Source organism: Lutra lutra, chromosome 16 (genome assembly GCF_902655055.1).
Source record: "Lutra lutra chromosome 16, mLutLut1.2, whole genome shotgun sequence".
In the NCBI taxonomy this organism is placed as follows: Eukaryota; Metazoa; Chordata; class Mammalia; order Carnivora; family Mustelidae; genus Lutra; species Lutra lutra.
In genome coordinates, this window is record NC_062293.1 from 20,268,700 (window position 1) to 20,296,052 (window position 27,353).

The 27,353-nt window shown below is 52.5% G+C and overlaps 3 protein-coding genes across 4 annotated transcripts in view; 2 read left to right on the forward strand and 1 right to left on the reverse strand.

Annotated features, from left to right (window-relative positions):
* Window positions 1-25,373, forward strand: RAB5C (RAB5C, member RAS oncogene family). Of its 2 annotated transcripts, XM_047706998.1 has the most exons (7): window positions 32-134; window positions 7,095-7,216; window positions 20,477-20,730; window positions 22,267-22,418; window positions 22,626-22,748; window positions 23,856-23,949; window positions 24,444-25,373. In XM_047706998.1, the coding sequence occupies exons 3-7, from the start codon at window positions 20,565-20,567 to the stop codon at window positions 24,557-24,559; spliced, it is 651 nt and encodes a 216-aa protein (XP_047562954.1). In that variant the 5' UTR covers window positions 32-134; window positions 7,095-7,216; window positions 20,477-20,564; the 3' UTR covers window positions 24,560-25,373. The 2 variants fall into 2 exon arrangements, with proteins under 2 accessions (XP_047562953.1, XP_047562954.1); XM_047706997.1 differs by lacking the exon at window positions 7,095-7,216 and having other exon boundaries at window positions 1-134.
* DHX58 (DExH-box helicase 58) overlaps window positions 18,125-27,353 on the forward strand; it is a 26,008-nt gene continuing 16,779 nt past the window's right edge. Inside the window, exon 1 of the mRNA XM_047706993.1 lies at window positions 18,125-18,129. The gene's annotated coding sequence lies outside the window, so the exon portion shown is untranslated. The remainder of the gene's footprint in view (window positions 18,130-27,353) is intronic.
* On the reverse strand, window positions 26,143-26,697 carry HSPB9 (heat shock protein family B (small) member 9). The gene has a single exon (XM_047707000.1). It carries the CDS (start codon window positions 26,649-26,651, stop codon window positions 26,163-26,165), a length of 489 nt encoding a protein of 162 aa, XP_047562956.1. The 5' UTR covers window positions 26,652-26,697; the 3' UTR covers window positions 26,143-26,162.

The following is a 27,353-nucleotide window of genomic DNA, read 5'->3' on the forward strand; positions in this document are numbered from 1 at the left end:
TCTGAGGTGGAGATCCGGATCCGGAGCGGCTGAAAGGCGGAAGTGGAGGCCGGAGCCTGGGACACCGCCGGGGGGAGAGGAGCGGAGCCTGTCCGAGCCCCGGCCCCAAGTAACGCTGCAGCCCCGGAGCCGCCGTGAGTGTGCCTGTCCCGAGACCTAGTGTCTCGCTTGCGTTGAAGCCTCTTCGGGGCAGTACTTCCTCCCGCCCAACCTCAGCTTAGGGGGATACTGACCCCTCCCCCGACCCGTAGCCCCCTCTTAAGGGGCTCCCCAGGCGTCGGGCCAAAGTGGGGGCCCTTCTTTCCATCCTTTACCTGCCCTTTATGAGCCTTGGGAAACTGCTAGGGCTCTCCTCTGGACTGTCCAGTCCAGTTGTGGAGGGAGAGACCCCAGATTCTGTTTCCTCTGCTCCCAGAACTGAAGGAATCTTTGCTAGGTATGAAGGAGCCTGTCTTCCTTCTCTATAGAGGTGGCGAGGAGTGCTGTCTGTCGTCGTTTTCCTCTCCCCTCTACCCCGTCCCATAAAAACAGTTGTTCCCTCCCGCCCTAGAGAAATTTTATCTCGATTTCCTGGGGGGCGGAGGGGTCCTGGGTGAGAGCCTGCCACACGCACAGGCTCCCACAGCTCCTCACTTCCTCTCTTTCTTCGAGCCAGGGAGCCAGCCAGGATCTCGGCAGAATTTCAAGTCTGGGCCACTTTTTAGAAACGAGCTGTCTTCTTGTCTTGCCCTCTCCACCCCCAACCCTGTCCTCTAGTTATGTTGTTCTCTAGTTGTGTTCTTTGAGTGTATCTCTCTTCCTGCCTCTGAAAAATTTAGCTGAGGTTTGCTTAATCCTAGCTACAGATCACAGATCAGGGTGGATCTGCCCATTCATTATCTTCTCTCACCCCTCCTCTCCCCCCCTCCCCTTGCTCCAGGCTCAGCCCCGTCCTCCCAGAGCACGTGAGTGGTTTCCGAGCTGCTTCAGAGGGACTGCTTCTCCTGGGACTGCGTCTGCTGGTCTTTAGGGAGTAGGGGAAAGTCAAAAAATGAGGAGTGTGGTATTGAAGGGTCCTGGCCTATCTCTTCCCCACTCTCAAAAACACACATACACCTCCTTGATCAACAGGTCTGTGCCACTTCTGTCTAGTCTCAGGGCTTCTTCAGTCCCTTCTGGGCTTGGACAAATTGTAGATTACAGAGGAGTAAATTGAGACCACAGTGGCACCTCTGGGTTCTTAATGTGCTAATTTTTGTAGCCCAAGGAATTCCCATGCATGCCAGAAAGTACTGATTCCTCCGCACCCCACCCCCCCGCCTGCCCCCGCCCCCCAGCCTTTCCAAGAGGCAGCCTGTACTGACATCTGATCCTTGTCTCTTGCTTGGAACTTAGGTGTGTGGAATGGCTGTTGTCTCAGACCAGGCTTGCAGGTTTTGTTATGTGGCCAAAGTACAGGCCAGAAACTGTACCTTAATGAGAGTAGCCTGACTCTTTGAGGCCATGACTGATCCTTGCTATCCTTAGCCAAGGAAGAGAGAAAAGACCATGTAGTCTTTGGGAATTTCTGTAGCTCTTCAGTGTTCTGGGCCATCTTTACTGCCCTTACAGTGCTAAACATTTTTTGTCTTGGGACCTTTTTGACTTCTGGACAGTCACCAGTGCCTGACACCTACAGACTTTTGAGCTAGACCTGGGATGCATTTATTTCATTGGTGGGGGGTGGGTGGAGGGAGGACGAATAAGTGGGGAAGGGGTCAGAGAGACAGAGGGAGAAGCAGACTCTCTGCTGAGCAGGGAGCCCGATGTGGGGCTCGATTCCAGGACCCTGAGATCACGACCTGAGCCGAAGGCAGACGCTTCACCGACTGAGCCACCTAGGTACCCCCATTCATTTCATTTTTATCGGACAACAAGAAAGCCTACATTATTAGGGTCAGTAGTTGGATCACAAGCTCTCTATCTGTGTGGTCTTCTTTGGAGGGTCGTTGGAGACTTCTGCAGCCAGCCTAGTTTCTCTAATCTGGTCAGCCCATGCCTCTGAGGGGCAAGGCCAGAGAGGCTGCCTGCTCACTGGCCATTGGTGTCTGACCGAACTTACCTCCTTGGTAGTGAGCTGTGGTTTCTGGAACTCTTTGGGAGTCCCAGGATGAGGCTGCTAGCCTTCTGAGGGGACCTTCTTTGTCTGGTCATGCTCTCCCAGCTAGGATTCTGAAACAGGTTTTTTTTTTGAAGGAGAAGCTCTCCCTTTTAGAGAGACGTGGAAGGCCTCAGTGCCCTGGGTAGTTAGGCAGCCACTTCTGGCATCCAGGGTTTGGAGAGTCCAAGCAGTGATCTGATGTTGCTTGGCAGAAAGAGGGAGGGCTCTGTGTGAGACAGAAGCCTCTCCTCTCTTGCCTCTTCAACTAGTTGGACTTTCCTGCATTCATACAATAGAGAGGAGGTGGTAACAACTGATTTTTTTAAAAGGTTTTATTTATTTATTTGACAGAGATCACGAGTAGGCAGAGAGACAGGCAGAGAGAGAGGAAGGGAAGAAGGCTCCCGGCCAAGCAGAGAGCCTGATGCGGGGCTCGATCCCAGGACCCTGGGATCATGACCCAAGCCGAAGGCAGAGGCTTTAACTCACTGAGCCACCCAGGCGCCCCGGTAACAACTGATTTTTATTTTATTATTGTTATTTCTAAAATTTTTATATTTTTACTTGAGAGAGCAAGCAGAGAGAGAGAGCATGAGCAGGGGGCAGGGATGGGGCAGAGGGAGAGGGAGAAGTGGATTCCCCGCTGAGTGGGGAGCCTGACACAGGGTGATCCCAGGACCCAGGGATCATGACCTGAGTTGAAGGCAGATGCTCAACTGACTGAGCCACCCAGATGCCCCAACAACAGGTTTTTAGAAATCATTTCAAAGTTGCATTTTTTTTTTTCTAAGAATTTATTTATTTGACAGAGAGTGAGAGAAGGAGAGAGAGCACAAGTTGGGGGAGCAGCAGAGGGAGAGGGGGGAAGCAGGCTCCCTGCTGAGCAGGGAGCCTGATGCGGGACTTGATCCCAGGATCCTGAAATCATGACCTGAGCCGAAGGCAGAGGCTTAACCCACTGAGCCACCCAGGTGCCCCAAAGGTGCAGTTTTTTAATGCATGTTTCCTACGGGAAACAAAGTTCTTTTCACACCTGTTCCTCACAGAGTCTTGAGAGATAGTGGGATTTGTATCATTTTAGAGATGATGCTGAAGGAATTTAAGTAGCTCGCCTAGGTCTTCCAGTTAGAAAGCTTGGGCTGTTAGAAAGCTGGGGCTTGGGATTTGAGAATCGATGTGCCACGTCTTCCCTGAGAGTGAGCCCTCCTTGGGTCTGTTTAAGGATTGAGCACACAGGGTGAACGAGCAGGGGCCCTAGTGCAGACCCTTCACCATCCCTCGTCATTGTTGCCCCTCCTCTGCTTCCGTTTTCTTCCCCACCCCCTACTCCACCCTCCTGTCCTCCTGGATCCCCATCTCCTCTGCCTCCGTGGACCATGGCAGTTAGGACTCCCAGGTCAGTACTCTCCAGGGCCTGACAGTTTGCTGACATCTGTACCGTTAATTTCTGGGAACCTGAAAGTTGTGATGGCTAGAAAATGAAAGTAAAAGTGAGTGGGCTCAGGGGTCTCTCTGGGCAGGGTTATGGGTGGTGGGAGCCCAGAGAGACCGCTTCTGCTTCGCTCCCCTCCACACCACCACCATGTTCTCCTTGGTGCTGCTGCTGCTTGCAGGTGGGAAGACTGCGGCTCTCCGCCAGGAGCTCCTTTTGCCAGAATTTACATGGAAACAGCAAGGTCATAAATTTAGCCCCATGAAGCAAATACTTCTTAGAGAGAGCTTTCTTCCTCTGACCCTTGCCCGGTAAACAGGTGGTATGGAAGGGTGGAAAGCCCAAGAGCTTGAGAGTCAGCCCCAGCTGAGTTGTCATCTGGACTCCCCCACTGAACCAGTCACAGGGCCTTGGACTTGCTACATGACTTTGTTGAGCCTCTGTTTCTTCCAGTAAAATGGGGATACAAAGTATTTTGCAGAATTAGAAACAGAGGGTAAAGGAGCTAGTTCAGGCCCTGGCACAGGGTAGATAGACACAAATAGCAATTTTGTGGATTGGTGAGGTTCTGAAGACGAATTATAATTCATCCCTAGGATTCTTTTTTTTTTTTTTTAAAGATTTTATTTATTTATTTGACAGAGAGACACAGCAAGAGAGAGGACACAAGCCAGGGGAGTGGGACAGGGAGAAGCAGATTCCCTGTGGATCAGGGAGCCCAATGTGGGGCTCCATCCCAGGATGCTGGGATCATGACCTGAGCCGAAAGCAGATGCTAACGACTGAGCCACCCAGGTGCCTGCATCCCTAGGATTCTGATTCAGCATCTGTACCAGGTGTTGCTGTGATGCCTGGTGGTTTGCTCGATGGTTTCACATGTTGTCTCACCTTGTAGATAGCAATCAGAGTTGTTGTAGGTTGTCTTCCCATTTTACAGAAGAGAATGCTCAGCCTTGACTGTGCTTTTCCTATTGGTCTTCTCAGACCCTGCTGTTGTCATGTGCTGTGGAGACTCAGAGCCGGAGGCTAAGAGAGGCCTTTGCATCTTCTAGGACCTTCCATCCTCCTCTTAAACATTTTTGCATTAAAAAAGTCCTGGATCTGTTACAGAGAATGCAAAGTTTTCGTGAATCTAAGCTAAAACAAGAAACTCAAAGGCAATATTTTGGTTTTGGCAGGCTGCTTCGTGTTCAATTCCTAGATTCCTGGCCGTTTTGCATTTCCTCTCCCCTGACTTTAGTTGGGGTACTTTTGTTGGGGCTATTTAAGAAGCCCTGCTTCAGGTAGGATTTATAAACTGGGATGGCACGAAAGTCAGGGGCTTTCAGGAGCCGTGGCAGAGGAGAATTGGAGTGTTTCTTAAGGAGCCCTCCTCATGAAGAACCCGATATTTTAAGAGACTAGTTTTCATATTATATATCTCCGTCTCCTCTTTGTAGGAACAGTAATACAAGTAAAAGTGCAGCTTTTTCAGCTTTGCTTGCTGTGTGCCACGTGCTCTCCTTAGCTTTTCGCATGTCCTGACTCCTTAATCCCCAGGAGGGCCGCACTGTGTTGAATCCCCTTGTTGAGGTGGGGAACTCGGCAGCCAGCGGTCAGAATCCAGTCTGTGCTCAGATCCCCATACAGCACAGCCCCTCTGGCCCCGTGTCTGGGCTCTGTGCTCTTCCCTTTGCCCAGAGGGCTCTTCTCCTCCTCCCTGGCCTGAGAGCTGCATCTCCAGACCTTGCTCTCCAAGCGCAGGTGGAACATCACTTCCTCTGTGAAGCCTTCCCTTCTGCCAGGGAGGCTGAGGGCTTCTCCCTGCACTTCCTCTCAGCACCCTTTGTCTACTGCATGAACCCTGTAGGGGCACAGATCATGTCCTGTTTTATCCATGCATCCAGTTCTCACCTGGTCCCCATCACGGATGCCCCCTCCTGTGGTTGTTAAAGGAAGGGGCAGACATTCCTAGTTGCCCTTGAAGCACATGGCTGGTTCACGTCCTTGAACACACACTTTCTGAGCTCACACAGTGTGGACCTGGTGAACGCGGGAGTCACTTACATCCATCTGACCCCAAAGCCTGGGCTGTATCTTTGGCCTATCCTCAGGCAAGTTGCTCACAGATGGGAGACCAAACAGGTGGTTGGAGTCAAGGTTATAGTGCAGACGACACAGGGGTGGGGACAGGTCACAAACTAAATTGCCAGAGCAATCTGCCAATCTCAGTCTTTCCAGTGAAGGGTTTCTTTTCTTTTTTCTTTTTTTTTTTTTTTAAAGATTTTATTTATTTATTTGACAGACAGAGATCACAAGTAGGCAGAGAGGCAAGCAGAGAGAGAGGAGGAATCAGGCTCTCCACTGAGCAGAGAGCCCGATGCGGGGCTCCATCCCAGGACCCTGGGACCATGACCTGAGCCAAAGGCAGAGGCTTTAACCCCCTGAGCCACCCAGGTACCCCTCAAGTGAAGGGTTTTGTCAGGAAAGGTGGCCATGGCTTTGGTCGTCCATAGTCCCGTGGGTCACCTTCTACAGCGTGAGGATTTGATCGCTAGGCTGCTGCAGCTTCTCGTGCTGAGGCGGCGCTGAGGCCAGGCCGGGACTTAGCGACGATCACTGGGAGTGACTTTAACTCTGGTCTAAGGGTGCTGCTTGGCACATCTGCTACACTCATTTTCGAAGGAGGGAGGTCTTAAGAGAGCGGCATCAGCAGCGGTGTAGACCGGCAGTGGTGAGAGCAGCCTTGTCTATGGAACCTGCTGGCATGGACTTTAAACCCCCAGGCCCCATGCCTGTGGAATGTGGTTCTTGGGACTGTTGGTGAGGCTCCTGCCACCCCTCTTCCCGTATGCCCCTTGGGCAGCTCCCTATAGAGTTAGTTAACTTGTCTTAAGAACATGAGTTTATGGTCACTGGAGTCCTTGGATCTCATTTTGTCACAGGACAAGCCACTGCCTGCCTTTGTTTTTTTTTTTTTTTTTTCTTCTTTTTTAAAAGATTTTATTTATTTGAGAGAGAGCACAAGCAGGGGGAGTGGCAGAGGGAAAAGCAGGCTCCCCACTGAGCAGGGAGCCCGGTGTGGGGCTCGATCCCAGGACTCTGGGATCATGACCTGAGCTGAAGACAGACACTTAACCAACTGAGCCACCCAGGTGCCCCTATTTTTATTTTTTTAATAAACGTTATTTCAGTATAGTTTTGGAACAAGTGCACACCGTAGTACAGTTTTCTCACCTGCCCAGTGTCCACCATTAACATCTCATGTTAACACAGTACATTTGTCACAATGAATGAACCAGCTTGGATACATAATTATTACTTAAAGGGGCACCTGGGTGACTCAGTCATTGGGCATCTGCCTTTGGCCTCGGTCATGGTCCCAGGGTCTTGCATCAGGCTCCCTGCTCAGTGGGAGGCCTGCTTCTCCCTCTCCCACTCCCCCTGCTTGTGTTCCCTCTCGTGCTGTCTCTCTCTGCCAAATAAATAAGTAAAATCTTTAAGAAAATTATTAATTAAAGGCCCGTACCTCATTCAGATTTCCTTACCTTTTTCTGTTCCAAGAACCCCTCCTGATACCATACGGAATTTAGTCATCGTGCGGCCTTAAGGCTCCTCTTGGCTGAGGCGGTTTCTTAGACTTCCCTTGTTTTTGCGAGCTCGACCATTTGAGGAACACTGGTCAGGTATTTCTTAGTGCATTTTTCAGTTGGGATCTGTCTAACGCTTTCCTCACGGTGATGCGGTGGTTAAGAGTTTTGGGGAGAGAGACCACGCAGGTGAAGGGCCTCTGTCATCATAGTCGAGGGCACAGCCAACTACCGTGACTTGTCACTCTTGGTGTCACCCTCGGTCACCTGGCTGAGGTGATGTGGGTCAGGTTTCCCCACTGTGAAGTCATGGTCTCCCCCCCACCGGCCCCCCGTCCTGTCCTCTTGGGAAGGAGGTCCCTCTGTGCAGCGCACACTGTAGTGACGTCCCTCTCCCTGAGGGCCATGGATCTGCACGAATTATGTGGAATTCTTGCACGGGGGAGATCGGTCTGCCTTCCCTCATTCCTTCCTTTCTTCATTTATTTATAACGGTCCGAGCTCTTGGGTACTTATTTTCGCCTTCAGTTTATAAAATCCAGTACTACTTTGTCATATTGCTCAGGTTGTTCCGGGTCTGCTCCCTGGGGAGCGCTGTCCGTGCCCTTGGGGCCACCCCCATTTCCTTTTGTGAGCACCTCTTCACTCCTTGGTGGTGTGACAAGATGCTCCAGGCCTGCCTTGCCTGCCTCCTGCCCCAGGCCTAGAATCGGCTGTCTCTCCAGAATCGCACTGCCTTCTTAGTAACCATTTCCGCCAAGTATGTCGATCCAGAGCTGTGTGCGTGGGTTCAAGTTGTGTCTCCTCTTGGTAGCTAGTCTCCGAAGACACTGGAAGTAGACAAGGTGGAGATGCACCCCAGGGAGATGTGCATGTATGGGAATCATGGTGGTTGACCCCAGTAGCAGGGCTGCTGCTTCTCAACTCACGTGTTCATACGTCCCATAGCCCTCCCTGATGCTTGGACTGACCCACAAATGGTCAGGTGTGGTGTTTACTCTGGAGTTTACTGTCCCATTGGAAAGATGAGCTACATCATCATCCCGGACTTCAGGTGCTAAGCTCTCCAGCCCAACCTTCCAGGGCTCTGGGTCTTACAAGAGAGTCCATGTGGCCCGGGCCAGCGTACTTTTGCTGCTATTCAAAAACGGACCTCCCCTTCAGGAGGGTTTGTGGCTCTAGGCAGGCCCAGGGCCGTGGCTGTCACTTTGAGCTGTGATCCTGAATCATTGAATAGCTTAAATCCTTCTGTTGTACTGTCAGACCTCTGAAGACGTGGAACTTGAGCCCTTCTGGAAACACTAACTTGGGATCTTAACAGGAGTTGGTTTACAAGCCTCTAATCTTTCTATTCATAGTTGCATGTGTGTCCCCTTCAGGTGGCTCTGTCAGAGCATCCTGGGCGTGGGGGAGGGCGTGGGTGGCCTTCCTCACCCTGGCTGCTCTCCTAGTCATCACATTGCTCTCTGAGCTGCTCGGAGGCTGTGGTGATTAATGACGCCGATTTCCAAACCTCTAGCATTTCCAGCCTAGTTCTTTAAAAGGAACTCTGGTTTCTTTGTCAGCTGTCCTGGTCCTGTCCCCTCCCCCACTCCACAACTGAACTACTTCTTCCCTTTCCTGAAAGAGGCTTTGAAATGGAAGGAAGGGCATTGGGCTTTAAGGTGCTTTCTCTTGTGGTGCTTTTTCTTTTCTTTTTTTTTTTTTCTAAGGGGTTATGGTTTATCTGGTAGAGGGTTCAACTCTGCTGGGTTTTCTGGATCATGGTAGTCCCTCCTCCATTCTTGTGGCTTTGGAAGCCAATCTCCAGAGAATACGAGGTTATGTTTATTGACAGACACAGGACATCAAGGGTGAGCTGGTCCTTTTTCCAGGACACTGTTGAAAGTCGTCGTCTTAGTCTGTTTGGGCTGCCATAGCGAAATGCCACAGACTGGATGGCTTATAAACAAGGAAATTAATTTCTCACAGTTCTGGAGGCTGGGAGTCCAAGATAAGGGTGGCAGCCAGCATGGTCAGGTTCTGGTGAAGGCTGTCTTCCAGGCTGACTTCTCTCTGTCCTCACCGGGTGGGAGGGGAAAGGGAGCCCTCTGGAGCCTCTTTGAGAAGGGCACTAACCCCGATCATGAGTGTGCTACCCTCCAGCCTAATCACTTCCCCAAGGCCCCACCTCCAGATACCATCACACTGGGAATAGGATTTCAACATAACAATTTGAGGGGTGGGTGGCAGGACAGAAACATTCAGACCCTAGCAGTTGTCCTGTTCAGCGTTCTCTCCCAGGGAGGGGCACTGAAGTGTGGGGTCCAGGGAGAGAGCAAGAGAATGAATGTGTGACTCGTGGATAACATACTGATTGAGGATCCGCTTCCTTCGCAGGGACTTCCAGGGTCAGGGGCTTCCCCACCCCAGCACAGTGGACTGAGTGCTTGCTTGGAGTTAGGCCCTCCGCTGGGAGTCTTTCCCGTAGTCTCTTCCCAGCAGCTCTGGGAGATGGGGGCCCTAGTCTCTCTGTTTACATGTAAGGAAGTGGGGGCTGTGACACAATACCAGGTCACCCTAGTACATGGTGGCTGCGGGAGTGGAACTGGAGTCGCTGTGACTCTGGCACTAGTGCCCTTAGCCCCTGTGCAAGAAGAAACCTAGTAGGTCCTGTCAGGGGTAGTGAGGAGGCTCTGCGGCTGGGCTGTGGCTCTGTGGGTGGGGGGAATGAGCCGACTGGCAGGTGGATGTGGATTTAAACCTTCAGCTGCCCCTTCACTTGCCAGACCCAGCCAGGCCTGTGTTGGAGGCTCCATGCACCACATTTATGAGCACCTGCTGCGCATCAGGCACGACATTAAGTGCTGTTAAAGGAAACGCAGGGACACCTGGGTGGCTCTGTCGGTTAAGCATCTGCCTTCTGCTCAGGTCATGATCCCAAGGTTCTCGGATCGGGTCCCGCATCGGTCCCCTTGCTTAGCGCGGAACCTTCTTCTCCCTCTGCCTGCCGCTCCCCTACTTGTGCTTGCTTTCTCGCTCTCTCTGACAAATAAAATCTTAAAAGAAAAACAGGGGCTCCTGGGTGGCTCAGTGGGTTAAAGCCTCTGCCTTCGACTCAGGTCATGATCCCAGGATCCAGGGATCGAGCCCCGCATTGGGCTCTCTGTTCAGCGGGGAGCTTGCTTCCTCCTCTCTCTGCCTGCCTCTCTGCCTACTTGTGATCTCTGTCTGTCAAATAAATAAATAAATCTTAAAAAATAATCTTAAAAACGAAGGAAACCCGTAGTGCAGCCTTTCAGAATTTTGTTGTGAGGTCCTTCTCATCTACAACAGTGGCCTTAATTTCTTTTTTTTTTTTTAAAGATTTTATTTATTTATTTGACAGATAGAGATCGCAGGTAGGCAGAGAGGCAGGCAGAGAGAGAGGAGGAAGCAGGTTCCCCGCTGAGCAGAGAGCCCGATGCGGGGCTCGATCCCTGGATCCTGGGATCATGACCTGAGCCGAAGGCAGAGGCTTTAACCCAGCAAGCCACCCAGGCGCCCCATGGCCTTAATTTCTCAACATTTTCACTCCTCATCCTCAGGTCCCCAAGTTCTCCAGCCTCGTTCCGCCCATAACAGCCTTGTGATAATTTGGGGCCATGGATTAGTGTGATTCATTTCACTGAAACTCGTTTAGACCCAATCATTGCCTGGTTTCTTCACCTGGCACTATTTCTGCATTTTGTTCAGCAAAGATTAAGAAAGAAAAAGTCAGCCTAAAACATTGTGCTTTGGTCTCTAGGCTCCTGAGAGCAGCCCCAGTCCCTCAGATTTCACAGTAGTAACTTTGACCTTGTTTTTTTTTTTTTAAGATTTTATTTATTTGACAGAGAGAGAGAGATCACAAGCAGGCATAGAGGCAGGCAGAGGTGTGGGGGAAGCAGGCTCCCTACTCAACAGAGAGCCCGATGTGGGGCTCGATCCTAGGACCCTGAGACCATGACCTGAGCTGAAGGCAGAGGCTTAACCCACTGAGCCACCCAGGCACCCCTCTGACCTTGTTTTTTTGTTCGTTGGGCAGCCTCTGACCACAGCATACGTGATGTCTGAGCAAGAGGAATTTGGTTTGCTGGTGTCTGATACCTGATTCTCTTTTCCCCATATGCCTCCCAAACACAGCCTCTGCCCTCTGCTCTCTGTTTAGGAGCTGAGGGCAATGAATTAAATCGGCTTTCTTTTGTTTTCGGATTTTCTGGAAAGTCAGGGAGGGTTTGTGAGGGGCGCCAGTTGCACTTGTTGGTGTGAGTAGCCGGATGAACAGGTGTTGCCGATGACCCTGACGTCCAGCAGAGGTTCTTGGCGTCTTTCTGGGCTTGGGCAGCCGCCCAAGTGGCAGCTGTCCCAGCTGGTGGTCTGCAGCTGGTCTGCAGAGACCCTCCCTCGCCAGAGGGGAAGACGGCTCTGCATTGCTGAGATTCCAGTTAGAACCGTCCTGTAGTAACTGCAGGAGCAGCACCAGCGCAGCGTGTTGTCAGCAGGGACCCCATGCCTGTCCTCACTGGCTTTTACGCTACCCGGGTTCCCCCACCCACCGGGGCCGCAGCCGGTGTGGGTGGCGCCAGGGAAGCTCCTGTGCCTTGCCTGGCTCTCTTCTTAGCATCTCACCTGGCACCGGCAGGTGAAGAGCTGGGTGGTGGGGTATGAACCACGCCTCAGCCTCAGGCCCGTCCCCAGGCCTCATAGCCAGTGGGGTGTGGCTTTGTGCCGCAGAAGGTGCCAGACTTCACACGGAGCTCTTGCTTGAGGCTTCTTAGAGAGCTGCCTTGGTTGGGGCCAGGCAGTCTGCCACAGCCTTGCTGACTGGGGTGTGCTGAGTCAGGGACTGGGTCCTCTTAGGGAGAAGAGTCTCTTAGGAGTGCCAGCGTTGAGTGCCCAGGGCCCCCGGTGCCTCTTAGAATCAGGAGGCAGGACAAGCCTTATCTGGTTGCGGCTTCACACAGACCCTGTCTGTCTGGCCTTCCTCGCTAACCTGCCACGCAAACGCCTGACTGCTATGTTGGCCAGCAGGACCCGGGAATGAGGGTCTCAGAGCTGCCCATTGATTCCTCGGGCCTTTCTGTGGACAGTACAGACAGCCCACACTGACCAAGCCGTGTCAGCAGATAAGTGTTGTAACCTCACCGCCCCCCCAAACCTACCAGCAATCTTCCTGTGGGCACGGGAAGAGAGGGAGCAGGGACTGGAGGTTTCCATCCTCTGCCTGAAAGTTAGCACTTGCTGAGTCGGCTTCTGTCGGCCTCTCAGGGACTGTCTGTCGTGGAGAGCTGAGGAAGCGGCGCAAAGCTCAGGGAAGGCTTTCCTGATGTTCCTGCTGGGGCAAGGCTCTGGGAAGCTGGGAGTCTGTCCCTCAAGGGTGGCTTCTGCCTCACTCAGCTTGGCATCTTTCTGCCCAGGGGAAAGGGGCCCTAGAGCCCCAGGTTCTGCCTGGATGGTGGAAGGGACCACTTGGTCATGAGCATCTAGGGTTTAAGCATCCTGGAGCCCCTGCACGCTGGCTCCTTCTGCAGGTATTAGAGCAGTTGGTGGCCTCAGCTGGAGCCCCTGTGGACTCCACCAGTGCCCTGCTGTGGTGGGGAAGTCCAGGCACCCAGCCCCGGAGGGGTGTTCTCACTGGAAGGGGAGTACGATGAAACTGACCGGTTGAGGGAATTGGGTGGGCAGCTGGGGGCAGATTCAAGGGAGGGGAGCCAGCTCACTCAGAGCCCCTATCTGGGCTGATTTACCTCTCTCCCTCCTAGAAAGGGAGTGCTCTTACTCTGACCATGGAAACGTGGCACCCCCTTCCCCTCCTGCTGCCAGCTGTCCTAATCCTGAAGCCCCTACTTACCTGTGGCAGGAGGGGCCCCGGCCCTTGCCTGACTCACCCCATCAGGATTCTCCCCAGATCTCAACGTGGGCTTTTAAGCTTCTGGCTTCCAGGGCCAAGATTCCTCTGTTGCATTCCTCACAGGTCCTCTGTGTTGTGGTCCCATAGTCCTGGTCACGTATTCCATCCCCCAGCCTGCACCCCTACACCCCTTGTTCTCAGCGCACACTCTCCGGACTGGTCGGAGAGTGCAGAGCCCCACTGGTGTAACCTTTCTCCTCATTGAAAAGACATAAATGTCACTTTCTCTTTTTATTATGAAGCTTGAAACAACTTTAAATTTCTTCAGCCCACAGTTAAGTACAGATATATTCTCGGTATGTGCATAGCAGTCCTATTTCTATTGAACCCTGTTTGCTTGCGCCTTGTTAGGTGGGTATCTTTATTCTGTCTTGACCTTCTTTTTTTTTTTTTTTTTTTTTTAAATATTTTTAAATTTAGGGGCGCCTGGGTGGCTCAGTGGGTTAAGCCGCTGCCTTCGGCTCGGGTCGTGATCTCAGGGTCCTGGGATCGAGCCCCGCATCGGGCTCTCTGCTCAGCAGGGAGCCTGCTTCCTCCTCTCTCTTTGCCTGCCTCTCTGCCTGCTTGTGCGCTCTCTCTGTCAAATAAATAAATAAAATCTTTATAAATAAATAAATAAATAAATATTTTTAAATTTATTTAATTTCCGCACCCAGAGTGGGGCTCAAACTCATGACCCTGAGGTCAAGAATCACATGCTTCTTTGACTGAGCCAGTTCGGTGCCTCTCTCTTGGCCCTCTTCTAATTCAGGTATCATCTTTTTGTTTATCTTTATTATTCTGGATTTTGTCATACTATAGAAGAGGCAGAAGGTGTCTTATATACCTTCTGACTGGTTTCATGTCATTTGTAAGCTTTAATTTCTCACCATTGTAGGCAAAATCCTATGCCAGAAACACTCCTTAACCTTTTTATTGACCTGGAACTCACATGTTGTAAGATTAACACCTCTCAGTTGGGCAGCTTGATGGGTTTTTACATTTATGGACATATGTGTGTCTGCCTCCCAAATCAAGATAATAGAATTTTTCCATCGAGCAATATTTTTTTTTTCCCGTTTGATACAAACTCTGTTTTCTGTTGTTAGAGGCCATATGCTGTGGAAGCCCACATCGAGGGTGGCCTACCTTCTTATTTGCAGTGGCTGTAATAATGTTGTCAATATTCTTGGGTTTTCTAGCAATGATGGTGGAGCTCTGCTAGAGTCATGAGTCCTGGGCTTGGACTCTGCCACCACCTGGCTGTGACCCTGGGCAGGCCACCTCAGCTCATCTTCATCTCCTCCGTAATTGGAAAGAGGAGGGTTAGGTCTTCAAGGACTTTGTGCTTTGACAACCAGTGTGAGTCAAAACTAGTTCGGCCCGAGTAGTATAATAAACCTGTCATTTGTCAGAGCCTCACCTTCAGCTTCATACTGCACGGTACTCACCTCCACAGCAGCCCCATGCGATCAGTATTAAACAATGCTGTGTTACAGATAAGAGACTGAAGCTCACCGCAGACACTTGTCTGACTTGGCCAAGGTCACTCGGCTAATAAACGGTGGCTTTAACTAAACTCAGTTCAGTCTCCCAAGTCCTAAGCTGCTGCTTGCCCCGGGGGAAGGCTGACGGGTGTCTCATGTGGCTCATGGCTTGTGTTGCTTCAGACTTTTCTTCCTTCTGGCTCTGCCACCAGCCAGAGGCCCGGGGGAGTCCTGCTGTGAGTCTGCCTTCTGGTCCTGTGTGCTGGTCGGTCGCCGTGATTTTCTCCTTTGGGGGAGAGCTGTGTTCTTGAGCCTATGGGTGAATCATATCCTCCCCAGCTGATTTGAGCTTTTCAAGGTCTTCCACCTCCACCTTTGAACCTAATTACCTTTCCTCCTGTGCCTCACGTTGGGTTCTCTTTAAGGGAACAAATTGCTTCTGCTCTCGCCTTTTCTTGCCCAGCTCTTGTGGTGTTAAATATTCTGGAATGCTTTCATCTAGAGTAGAGTAGAGCTGAAGAGTCCCTGGCCAGAACCACCCCTAGGGGGCCCTGGGTGGGGCGGGTCACTTGGTTCACAGTCCTTCCCCCTCCCCTTCAAGGGCTAACCTTGAGTGAGCCCTTCTCAGCCTCTGGTCAACAGAGTCTGATTGGTTTCCCTCATCAGCTCACTATCCAGGCTGTGCCAGGACTGTCAGCTAGAGGAAGTCTCTGAAGCAAACAGGAAGCACGATAGACACCCATCAGCTGGAATTGCTCACTCTTTTACCAGGAAGGACAAAAAGTATGAACTGGGTGACTTCATGCTTAGAGAAGAGACGTTTCTGGTGGAGGCTAAAGCAAAGGGCGATAGTCCCGCAGCATCTGGTGTCTTGAAGGCCTCAGTAGTTGGCCCCACCCCCAACCTGATCGCCCTCTGTTGTCCATGGCACTGATCTGGGTCTGTCTTACAGTTTCTTGCATTCCTCCCTCCTTTCTCTATCAGCTGTAGCTCGTGTGCTTGAGTTGGCTGCCTAGAATCCTTGGGGGGAACTTATTTTATAAAAACATTCTCTGGACTCTACTTCTAGAGATTTTAATTCAGGGGGCCAGTGTTATTTTTCTAAATGTCCTGTGTGGTTCTGATAACAGAAAGTTTGGTATTCACTTATCCACAGTGTCCAGAGTAGAGAAGCCAGGGTAAGGTAGAGCAGTGTTTTGCTCTCTCTCCGGCACCCGGCCCCAGAACTGGCTGGGTGTATGTTCAGGAGTGTAGGTCCCTTCTGCCCTTTCATGTGCATTGCTGGGGAAAGTGTAGCGCAGCCCCCAGCCCTTGCAGTCGCTCCCATTTCCTGTGAAGACGATGAGGTTGGGGATAGTGCTTCCCCTCCATGACCTCTGAACAAACCAAGGCTGAGATTTGGAAGGTGAGGGGAGCAGCTCATGTCAAGGAGAGTCTTTTGTCATGGGTCTGAAGCTCTACCCATTGAGCAGCTTCGTGAACATATCCAGGAGGAAATCCATCCTACTTACGTGTTTTTCCTGGTGTTGGAGAAACTGGCTTAAAAAATGAAATCTTTGGGGCGCCTGGGTGGCTCAGTGGGTTAAGCCGCTGCCTTCGGCTCAGGTCATGATCTCGGGGTCCTGGGATCGAGTCCCACATCGGGCTCTCTGCTCAGCAGGGAGCCTGCTTCTCTCTCTCTCTCTCTCTCTCTCTCTGCCTGCCTCTCCGTCTACTTGTGATCTCTCTCTGTCAAATAAATAAATAAAATCTTTAAAAAAAAAAAAAAATGAAATCTTTGGCCCATTCTGGATCTTGTAAGAAACTGACTACAACTTGGGCTCCTTTTTTTTCTTTAATCATTTAATTTTTTAAAAAGATTTTTATCTATATGCCAAAAAGAGCATGAGCAGGGGGAGCAGCAGGCGGAGAGAGAAGCATGTTTCCCCTCAGAGCAAGGAGCCCTATTCGGGACTTGATCCCAGGACTCTGGGATCATGACCTGAACCAAAGGCAGACACTTAACTGACTGAGCTACCCATGTTCCTGGTTTTGTCTGAAAGAAGACTTTTTTTTTTCTTTTACAGCATTTTTGGTTATAATTCCATCACCTGAGCACCCGTGGATAATTCTTGCCATTGGTTCAGAAGATTCCTAGCAGCAGACAAGCTCAGTGCATGAACTTACCTTTGCCACCTGCTAGGGCGCATCCTCAGCTTCCCAGGCTTGGGAGTGGAGGGCAGAAAGCTTCCTGGGGTTCTGGGTGTGGCCTTCACCTGTCTGAAACACTCCCTGGTCTTCATGTGCCCTTTGGGGCAAAATCAGCTTCTTCCATGGCTTTGTTGTCTGGGAAGGTTGAATACCTTTAGTCATGTGATCACCAAGTGGGGCCAGGAAAACCACAAGGCCACGCAGGCCATAAAAAGTACAATATGTGCCTGCTCAGGTGTCTCTGGAGGGCAGGACCAGCATCCAGGCAGAACATGTCACCAGCCTGTGTGTGCCAGGCAGAGCACCTACAGTACTTTATTATTTTTTTTAATATTTTATTTATTTATTTGACAAGAGATCACAAGTAGGCAGAGAGGCAGGCAGAGAGAGAGAGGAGGAAGCAGGCTCCCTGCCAAGCAGAGAGCCCGATGCGGGACTCGATCGCAGGACCCTGAGATCATGACCCGAGCTGAAGGCAGAGGCTTAAACCACTGAGCCACCCAGGCGCCCGACCTACAGCACTTAAAAAAAACAAAAAAACAAAAAACAAAACAGGGTCACCTGGGTGGCTCAGTGGGTTAAGTGTCTGACTCTTGATTCTGCCTCAGATCATGATCTTAGGGTTGTGAGATCAAGCCCTGCATTGGGCTCCCCACTCAGGGGGAGGTCTGCTTTTTTCCTTCTCCCTTCTCTCACTCCCTGCTTGGTCTTTCTAACTCTCTCTCTCTCTCTCTCTCAAATAAATAAATAAAACATCTTTAAAAAGATAAAAAATTTAAAAAATAAATAGAGACTAAGCCCTCCTCCAGACCTTCATCAGAACCTCCAGGGGCTGGCTGCATAGGTAATTTTGACGTGCAGACAAGGTCAGGAACCACCGGATAAGAGTTATTTGTCCCTCCTCCTGGCTTGTTAACAATACCAGGTTCTGTCTGGGAAGGATCTGGAAACCCACTGATTGGATAGGGACAAGACTTAGATGTTATCTCTGTGTCTTTTGACTGGTGGGTGCTGGTTACTCACCACCCCAGTAGCCCTCAGTCCCAGCTGCTCTTGTTTTGTTGCAATCGGGGACTTCATCTTCTGTCCCCATTCCCTCATACCTCCTGTAGTGCCCCAGCCGCACTCTGCCGCCCAGCCAAGATGATGTGTCACGTGGATTTGTGGTAATAACCAACTTGTAATTCCATTGTGGTTTCCCTCTGCTGCTGTCGTCCTGCCTGGCCCTGGGCAGCCCCTCCCACTGGTGGAAGTAGTCAGGGCCTGCAAGATCCCTGTGACTGTCGGCGGGAGCCCCACCTTGCAGGCCAGCAAAGCCACTGCCAAGTGGGGGCTCATTCACCAGCAGCCAGAAACCAAACACAGGATGGGCGTTGCCTCCAGCATTCTTCCCACGGGCAGGGAGATGGGCTGGGAGATAAGGGAGCGGGCAGGCAGCCTGGGTCCAGCTCTGTCACCTGTGTGCCGGGTGGCCTTGAGCTGGGCATATGTAACACCTGAGCGTCAAGCTATTTACCTGAAGGAAAAAAAAAGGGGGGGATTGTTTTAAAGCTTAAGGGAGATGATGGTTGTGCAATCACTCAGTAAACGCTAGCTGTCCCTCCAACTGATTTCCTTGGTGAGCACTCTGCATTCCCAGTGTATAAGTAGGCCTTGTGAGGAAGGCTCGCAAAGAAGCCATAAGCACTTGGGCCGCTTGGTTGGCGCAGGCAGTTAAAGGGGCTGGGTCTTGATACCACCTCAGGTCATGATCTCAGGGTCCTGGGATGGAACCTGGCCTTGGGCTCTGTGCTCAGCGAGGAGTCTGCTTAAGGATTCTCTCTCTCTCCCTCTCCCTCCATGCATGTGGGTACATGCTCCTTCACTCACGCACTTTCTCTAATAAATAAATAAAACTTAAAAAAAAAAAAAAAGAGAAGCCAAAAAAGCTAAAAGCATAGACCCTGCCTCAAAGGGCCATAGAGTCTTGCAGACATCAATGACTGGGTGAAAAGAGAACCCCGTAAACTGTAAAATATGGTAGAACTAGCATTTCTTGTCCCTCATCGAGATCCCCCCCCAATAGTGCCTTCCTTTATTCTTGGGGAAGAGGTGGCTCCCATTTCAAACCTCTTTTCCTTTGGCGCAGTCCAGAAAGGAAACTGTTGTTCCTGGCTAGTGAATCATTCTTCCTGAAGCTCACTTTTTAAATGAGTTGCCAGGAGGACAGGGATGTGAAAAAAGGATTTCAGACTGAACAAAGCAAGCCCTTTGCTGTCAGCTTCTTACGTGAGCATAGCCCATCGCTTCCCACAGCTATGTCCTGCTCTTCATTCACGCCCCCGTCCTCTGACTGTGGGGGATGCACTCCCCTTGCTCAGGGGACAGGTCAGGACTGGACTTGGGATCTGCTTCTAAACACTCTACCTGCATTGACTCCATCATGCCAAGGGTAGTTGAATCAAAACTTTCTCTTTCAGGGCACCTGGGTGGCTCAGTGGGTTAAAGCCTCTGCCTTCGGCTCAGGTCATGATCTCAGGGTCCTGGGATCGAGCCCCGCATCGCATCGGGCTCTCTGCTCAGCAGGGAGCCTGCTTCCCCCCACCCCCAGCCACCCCACCTGCCTCTCTGCCTACCTGTGATCTCTGTCAAATAAATAAATAAAATCTTTAAAAAAAAAAATTTCTCTTTCCAGCTTAGGTTCAGATGCTGTACAGATGCTCAGGACCAAATACCTCCTCTCAGCACTCGTCTGTAAAACATCATGTATATGTTCTGTTATTTTTTAGTATAAGTCTTCTAGAGGCTTCTGAAGATAGGCTCCTCATCCTTCTTTGCGCCTCCAAAGCTATCGCTAACAATGACTAAGCTGTCACCAGCTGCTGGCGGTGCAGGTCTTGGTGTCCCTTGTTTGTCTTTGCCCTCCTGTACCTCCCCAGTTCTTTCTCTGCGTCACCCTCCGCCTCTGCCAGTAGAGAATGGAACTGAGGTCTCTGTTCATAAGGGAAATTTGGCAGCTGTTCCAACTGCCAGCAGAGCTCTCTGGCTTTGGTGTGTGTTTGGTTTTGTGTGTGTGTTGTGTTTTAATGTGTATGAGACTTCTGGCCCATCACAAATGAGACAACTGAGGGAACAGGTTCAGGATGGAGGAGCGAATGAGGCTTTGACCCCCGTGCACAGTCCAGCCTCAGACTGAGAAAGTTGGGCGGTCCTTCTCGAGATGGCAGGACAAAATGGCTATTTTGGCAACAACTTGCCCTGGCCAGGCCCTCCCTAGTCCCCGAGTGCCCACAAGCACTTGAGCTTGAGCTTGCTACTGGGACTCCCCGTGCCCTGGGCAGTCTCACCACTCACTTTGGCTGTGCACAGAGGTGGGCCGTGAGCTTAGCTAATGGACCGGAAGTTCATTGTTTGTTCACCTACATCCTGGAGTGTTCCCAGATGATTTTTTGGTACCCCAAGGCGCCTGTTACCTGCCACCAGGCTGCCATATGCTCGTTCTCCTGTGTGTGTTTAATTTGTATGCACATGCACAGAGTTGGGATCAGGAAGCCAGTATGTTTGCTCAGAACCATGAGCCTAAAGTTGGGAGACCACTTTCACTACTCAGATGATTGTAGAGCAAATGGACGTGTCGTACATCCTAGCTAGGGCTCTTCTGCTAACTTCTCGGGCCTGGGGGGCCAGGAGTTGGCAGGAGGGGAGGTAGTCAGGTCCCTGGTCGGGGGCAGAGGGAGAGACATGTGATCGAAGAAGGCCTCGCTGAGCAGCCGTCTCTGGTCTGACCGGTACTGCTGATCTCTCTTGCAGTTGGAGGTCCCCCTCCTCCCTGAGTGCCTCTTCGCACAGCGCCGGCCCCCGCCCCACGCTCACTGGTACCACTACAGCAAGACGGGCCATGGCGGGTCGGGGAGGTGCAGCGCGACCCAACGGACCAGCTGCTGGGAACAAGATCTGTCAGTTTAAGCTGGTCCTGCTGGGGGAGTCCGCGGTGGGCAAATCTAGCCTCGTCCTCCGCTTTGTCAAGGGACAGTTCCACGAGTACCAGGAGAGCACAATTGGAGGTGAGTGGGCACAGGGGTTCTGCCAGAGAAGTAACTTGGCCTTGAGGAAAAGGGAGCCGCTTGCCCAGAGAGACTTAACGTGCGGGGGCGGCAGCACCTCTTCCTCACCTGGGCCCTCCGATTGAATCCAACAGCCGGTCTCCCCCCCAGAGTCCCAGTAGTCCTCCATCAAAACTTGGCTCATGATCACAAACTGGCTGCTTCTCCTGATGACAACACTGGAGTATTGTGTGGCCTTGGCTAAGACCTTCCCACTGCCCTGGCCTTTGGGAGGGAAGAGGCTGGGTCTGCATCTCTGAGGGTCCTTCCTACTGTGCCAGGCAGTGCATCTGTCCTGGCCTCTCCTACTTTCCAGAATGGGGAAATGGCCTGGTGAGTGGGCCAGTGTTTCTGAAGCTGACCTTTACCCTTGAGCACAGAGGCCATCCTTGATTTCCCGGTAGTCAGCGTTTAGCACGGAATGGTCTGGACTCGGTCCCCCGCCTTAGTGGCCAGGACAGACCTTGAGGGGCCAGGGCCGACCTTGGGCTTGAGTCATCCTTTCTCTACCCTCTTGGTAGGAGGTTTCCAGGCAGCTGGAAGCTAAATGGGCTGTGTCAGCAGTCTTCTGCTGCCTCCTCAGCACTCAAGTCAGGAGCTGGAGAGAGAGGGAAGTGAGGCAGTCCCCGGGCTCCTCCTTGAGCAGTGGGGCAGGGGTGGTGTAGCAGACAAGGCAAGCAGGCTTCCCCACACGGCTCTCTGGGAGCCTCTGCTGGGTCCCAGGGCGGAGGGGGCTCCCACCTGCCTTGCCCAGCTCTGGGACTCCTCTGAAGCATCTGCATAAGTGCCATGTAGTCCCTCCTTGTCTCCTCAGGCCCAAGATAGGGTCATTGTGTTCCCTGAAGGTCGAGCCACAGCGTGGCCAGTCAGGAGTGGGTCAAGGTCAAAGCTGGGGGTGGTAGCTAGCTGGCATGGCTGGAGATGGCAGGGGCAGCTGGGAAGCCAGCCACCCGGCCTCCGCCTGGCAGCGGAACAGCGTGTACTCTCAGGCGTCCCCAGTGTAGCTGAGTGTGTGACAGTGTCCTCAGGAAACCGAAGGCCAGTAACACCCCTGGGCTGGAGCAAATTCAGGGACTGTGGAGGTTTCCAGCTGGACTGTTCTCTGTGAGGGGAGGGAGGAGGAGGAGGAGGAGTGGGTGGGCACACCCCACCCTTCTGTGCTTGGAGAAGTTTTGCCTCTCCTTCCCCTTGCGGCATTCCTCTTCAGAGGGTGCTCCCGAAGTGGCTCAAGGGCAGGCAGATTTCCCGCTGCCCTTGCCTGGGTGGGTCTGTAAAGCCTGTGCAGCCCCCTGCCGCCTCAGCACGTGGCAGAAAAACACAGACTCCACATACCCTGCTCGGGGCTGCCTTGGCTGCGGGGCTGCGGGGCTGAGGGCTTCTCTGGGTCAGTCGCAGCAGGGGGCCTCTGAGTGCCAGAGCCCAGGTATGGTACTAGAGACACCTGGGGGTGGCTTCTGGACTCCTTCTTGCCTTGTAACACCACCTTCCCTCTTACAGCGGCCTTCCTCACACAGACGGTCTGTTTGGACGACACAACAGTCAAATTTGAGATCTGGGACACAGCTGGACAGGAGCGGTATCACAGCCTGGCCCCCATGTACTATCGGGGGGCCCAGGCTGCCATCGTGGTCTATGACATCACCAACACAGTAAAGATTTCCCCTTACTTCTCGACACTTTGTTCCTGGATGGGGGTGTGGGCAGATTTCCTCTGTCATTTGGGGGGAGTGTCTCACCAGAATCTCCAGGGCGATGACATCTTAAATGCCTTGGCTTTGTCAGCTCGAGCTTGTCTAGTGAGTGGCCCTGGGCAGAAAGCCTCCTCTGTCTCTGACATTCTGGCCTTGTCTCCCCAGGACACGTTTGCACGGGCCAAGAACTGGGTGAAGGAGCTACAGAGGCAGGCCAGCCCCAACATCGTCATTGCGCTCGCAGGGAACAAGGCGGACCTGGCCAGCAAGAGAGCCGTGGAATTCCAGGTGGGGGGATGGATGGGACTTGGGGCGGGGTCAGCCAGCTCCACTTGCAGTTCAGCCTCGTCTGCTCTGGGCCTTTGCCACGGGCCGGGAAGTGGCAGGTGAGCTTGTCTCTGCTGTCCTCTCCGGACTTGAGCACAGGCCTAAAGCAGTTGTTTGCCTCTCCTTGTTCTTTTTCGTTGGTTCGTGACGCATATGCATAAGAATCGCTGAAGCTGCTTATTTTTTATGTAAACTGACTTTTTAATGAAATGTACTGAAAAAGAATTACTTTTTTCCATATAACACATGCACGAGTAAAATTTACACAGTAAAAGAAGGTATATAGAACGAAATGCAAATCCTTAACTCAGAAACTCAGTTTTCCTTCCCCCAAATGCATCAGTTTCTCATTTTTTAGAAACGTACACATGTGTATGAATCTCCCCCCACCTTTTTTAAAAAAGATTTTCTTTATTTATTTGAGATGACGGGGTGGGGGGAGAGCACAAGCTGGCCGGGGGAGGAGCACACTGCCCACTGAGCAGGAACTGCAATGCAGGGCTCAGTCCCAGGGCCCTGGGATCATGACTTGAGCTGAAGGCAGATGCTTAACTTGACTGAGCCACCCAGGCGCCCCTGAGTCCTGTTCTTTACCTAGATCGGAGTGTGCTCTGTGTACTGTACATTTTTACCAGGCCCTAACTGATGGGCTTCTAGGTCGTTTGTAATATGGAAAGACGGAAACAGCACTGCGGTCCATAGCCACAGACTTTTGTGCTTTTTCCATATGTGCAAGTGCATTTGTAGGATAATGTTCTAGAAGTATTTCCTGGCTTAGTGATTTTGAAGAGTAAGAAGGCACAGTGGACCTAGGGAAACCTGAGTGAAACGTCTGCTAATGTTTGTGAGCTGAGAGGAGCTGTATGTGAAGTGAGGCCCTTGGGGTTACGGTGCAGGTGTCTGCAGCGGGAGGCACCAGGCAGGAGAGCCCTCGGCCTGAAAACCCCTGCATTGTGTCTGCTGTGTATAAGGCGACTGTGATGAGGGAAGATTTTTATCCTGGGCCCTGGCCCCTGCCAACTGTCATCATTTCCCTCCTACTCACTTTCTCACCTCCATCCAAATCAGGAAGCACAAGCCTATGCAGACGACAACAGTTTGCTGTTCATGGAGACATCAGCAAAGACTGCAATGAACGTGAATGAAATTTTCATGGCAATAGGTGAGTTGCTCGCCTCCCCTCCGCTGACCCGGTCCTGTCACTTGCCTGCTGTCTGTAGTACGTAGTAAGTAGGTCTTTAGGGTCCCCTTATCTAATTCCCAGATGTAGATAGTTCACCCAGAAGTTTCTAAAGCCTTCCAAAGTCTCAACATTTTACCTTCTTACCCTTTAGCTTATCACTCACCTAAAACCCTGCACGACCCTCCCCCTAACCTACTTCTTAGGATTTTTAGGCTTATCTGGCTCTGTAGTGAGTCATCCTGCCCAGGTTCAAATCCTTGTTTTATTACTTAACTCCCGTGGTCCTAGGCAGGTTGTTTAACCTCTTTTTGCCTCAGTTTCCCAAAACACTCAGAATGCACCTGGGACATAGAAGCAAAGCCCTCAGTGGGTTACCACACATCGGGTGGTAAAAAGGCCAGCTTCCACTCAAGTGGACTTGGAAGGCCATTGGGTACTCCCCAAACACATTTTCCCCCTCCTCTTCCAAACAGCTAAGAAGCTTCCCAAGAATGAGCCCCAGAATGCAGCGGGTGCTCCGAGCCGGAACCGAGGTGTGGACCTGCAGGAGAACAACCCAGCGAGCCGGAGCCAGTGCTGCAGCAACTGAGCCCCCCTTGCCTGCCCACTGCCCCCACCTCCTCCGCCTGACCGACCCGACTGGAATCCACTCTAACCAATCGCACTTAACGACTCGGGCTACCACTGGGGGGGTTGGGGGCAGGGGGAGGGGTCTGCCATGATTTCTCCATAGAATTTTGATCATAGGCCGGAGTGAGTTATTCCACCTGCACCTTTCTGTACAAATACTAATTCAATTTTAAGTCTTAAGTCACTTTTTTAATATATATGATCTGCTCTTCCCACTTCCAGCCCTTTCTACTGCTCTCCCACTCTTCCTTTGCTGGTAGTAGCCACGTGCCCCTGTTTCCCACCCCCCTTGTATGTGTGGAGGCGGGGGTTTGGAGCAGGTACCCTTCTTTCCATCTTGCTGGTGAGCAGACTCAGCAAGAGCATCCATGTCCTTACCATGTTTGGAATGGGCTTGGTTCTGGGTGGTGGGGCAGGCCCTAGAGGCAGGGGAAGGGAGAGGCAGCTCTTCTCTCAGATGGCTGTCATCAGGCCGCCGCCCCCATTCACCCCCCGACTCACAGCTGGGAGAGAAACCACAGCATTACCACAGCATTATTGTGACAACCACCAACTCATTGTCCACAACCTGCCCCTTCTCCCCCTCTCACCCTGACCTCTGGCTCTGAGCCCTGTTCTGACCAAATCACGATGATGAGTATTTGGGGGTGGGTGGGTAAGGGGGGGGGAAGTGGGAGGGGATGGAACCAACTTTTTCTGTATTTTGTATTGTATGTTTTCTTCAACATGTAACCAATCAGTATCTTGTCAATATAGTCAGCCGATCAATCGACCTCCCACTTGTCTTCCTTGTCTTTCTCTGGCAGAGTTTTATCAGACCATATCCGCTCTAGCTTACTTGGAAGTTAATTTAAAATGAACCACTGAATCCTGTGGAAGAGAGGCTCCCCCCCAAACCCCTAATGAGGGGATGCTGGTGGTCATGGTAACCAAGAGAAAGAGGCCCTTACTGGTACCAACTCTAGGGGGTGAGGGTGGAGTTAAGAGTGACCTGGAGCTGAATCTCACCAAGTTTGAAACTGAGGGGCCTGTATTTGCCTTTCCCTCTAGATTATACTGGGGTGATGTGCAGTTTGCATTTGAAAGTAGTTGGTCTCTGGAAACACCAGAAACAACCTCTTGGGGGTTTTTTGGTTAAGTCTGTACCTTGTGAAGGACTGGGTCCTCCCACCCTCTTCCCAGGTGACTTCTGGGACCTTGGGCTGCTCTTGAGGCCTAGGGACTGCACCCACACTAGGTCCAAGCCCTCTGTCTGGTCTGTGGGGGCCCTCTGGTGGTGATGGAGCCTGGTTCCCCTGCAGGCCTCCTGTCCCTCTGCTGCTCCCTGCTGGAGCTGCTGCTGTCAGCTGCCAGGGGCTGGGCACTGGGTCCACGGGGAGCGCCCCCAGCTTTGGCTGGGCCATAGAGGCCTGATTCTTGGCGGACCAACCCCTTAAAGTGCCTTCCCTACCAACAGGGGCCCTCCACTAGCCCTCTCTCTACCTCTGTTATGCCTCGACCTCTGACCCCGACCCCAAGAAAAGACCACAGAACACCAAGGCAGCTGCTGCACACTTAGTTGTTTACTGGGTCAGGGTAGGTTGGCCCTTCTTGGGGCCACGGCCCCGGACTCTCGGGGATGGACCTTTTTGGGCTTCAGGGGGAGACAGCGCCCGGCATGGGCCTCGGACGCACAATTGGCCCGAGGGGGTCATGCTGCAGGTCATGGAGGCGGGATCCAGGTCTGGCGGTAATTGCATCTGCCGGTGCACCCTCTGTGCCACGCGGTAGCCAGCCCCATCCGGGCTGCAGCCCTCCAGTTGCCGCTGGCCCGTCACCATCAGACATTGGCCGTCCACTTGCACCACCAGCTCCTCGGGGGCAAAGCCGTAGGCATCCACCTTCATCTGGAAGCCATCCTCCGCATGAACGTTGTTCCACGCAGCCACCGCCTCTTCCCTGAGCAGCCGTACCGGCAGCGTGGCTACCTGGTTCTCTTCGGCAAGGGCCGCGCTGGGACTGCGGGACGCCACCTGGCTCCCGCTGGGGAGACCGCTACCGACCCGCTGCATCCGAGTGAGCAACTGCTGCCCAACCGCGCGAGGCGTGGGGCGTGGCCTGAGCGCGCACACCCGGAGAGGCCTTCTCGCGGCCTGGCTCCAAGCAGCCCGGCTCCACTCCCCTGCTCCCGGGGCGAGGCGGATGGGGGTGGGGGAGCGCCGCCACGCGATTCCTGCCTCCCCAGGTCCGGTTGTCAGCCGCCCTGGCGCGCTGCTGCTGCTCTTATCCTGGCGCCTGCCCCTTTCTTAGGCCCTTCCCCCACTCCAGGCTGGGACGCACCTGCGTAGGCCAATCCAGGCTGGACGTGGGGGCCCGAGCCTGGAGCGCTCACCGGCACAGGGCAGAGACAAGACTGAGCCGCTGGACTCTTGCCCTTCCAAGAATCGGGCCTGAGGACAAGGGTCCGTCCCTTGAACAGGGCCAAGGGCATGTGACCGTGGGGTCTTCCATTCTCCGAACGTCCTTTCTCTGACCGCGCACAGCCCTGTGACACATGGGCTTGGGAGGTGAACAGGGCTTCCTGGTTTCCTTCGTGCTTCGGACCCTGGGTCGACTGGGGCAGGCTCAAGGCTGGGCTCTGGGGCAAAATGAAGACGTGGCCCCTGCCCTCGAGGTGCCCACGCTGTTACGGGGAGAGTCATTCCCGCCCACTAGGATGTGCCCACCTTTACTTCTGCCTCATCCTCATCTAGGTATCGGGTTTTGTGGCCATG

Coding starts and splice junctions, on each gene's coding strand:
- RAB5C (XM_047706997.1), top strand. CDS start 20,565: ATGGCGGGTCGGGGAGGTGCAGCGCGACCCAACGGACCAGCTGCTGGG. Junction 22,749..23,855: donor AGAGAGCCGTGGAATTCCAG/GTGGGGGGATGG, acceptor CATCCAAATCAG/GAAGCACAAGCCTATGCAGA. Junction 23,950..24,443: donor TGAAATTTTCATGGCAATAG/GTGAGTTGCTCG, acceptor TCTTCCAAACAG/CTAAGAAGCTTCCCAAGAAT.
- HSPB9 (XM_047707000.1), bottom strand. CDS start 26,651: ATGCAGCGGGTCGGTAGCGGTCTCCCCAGCGGGAGCCAGGTGGCGTCC.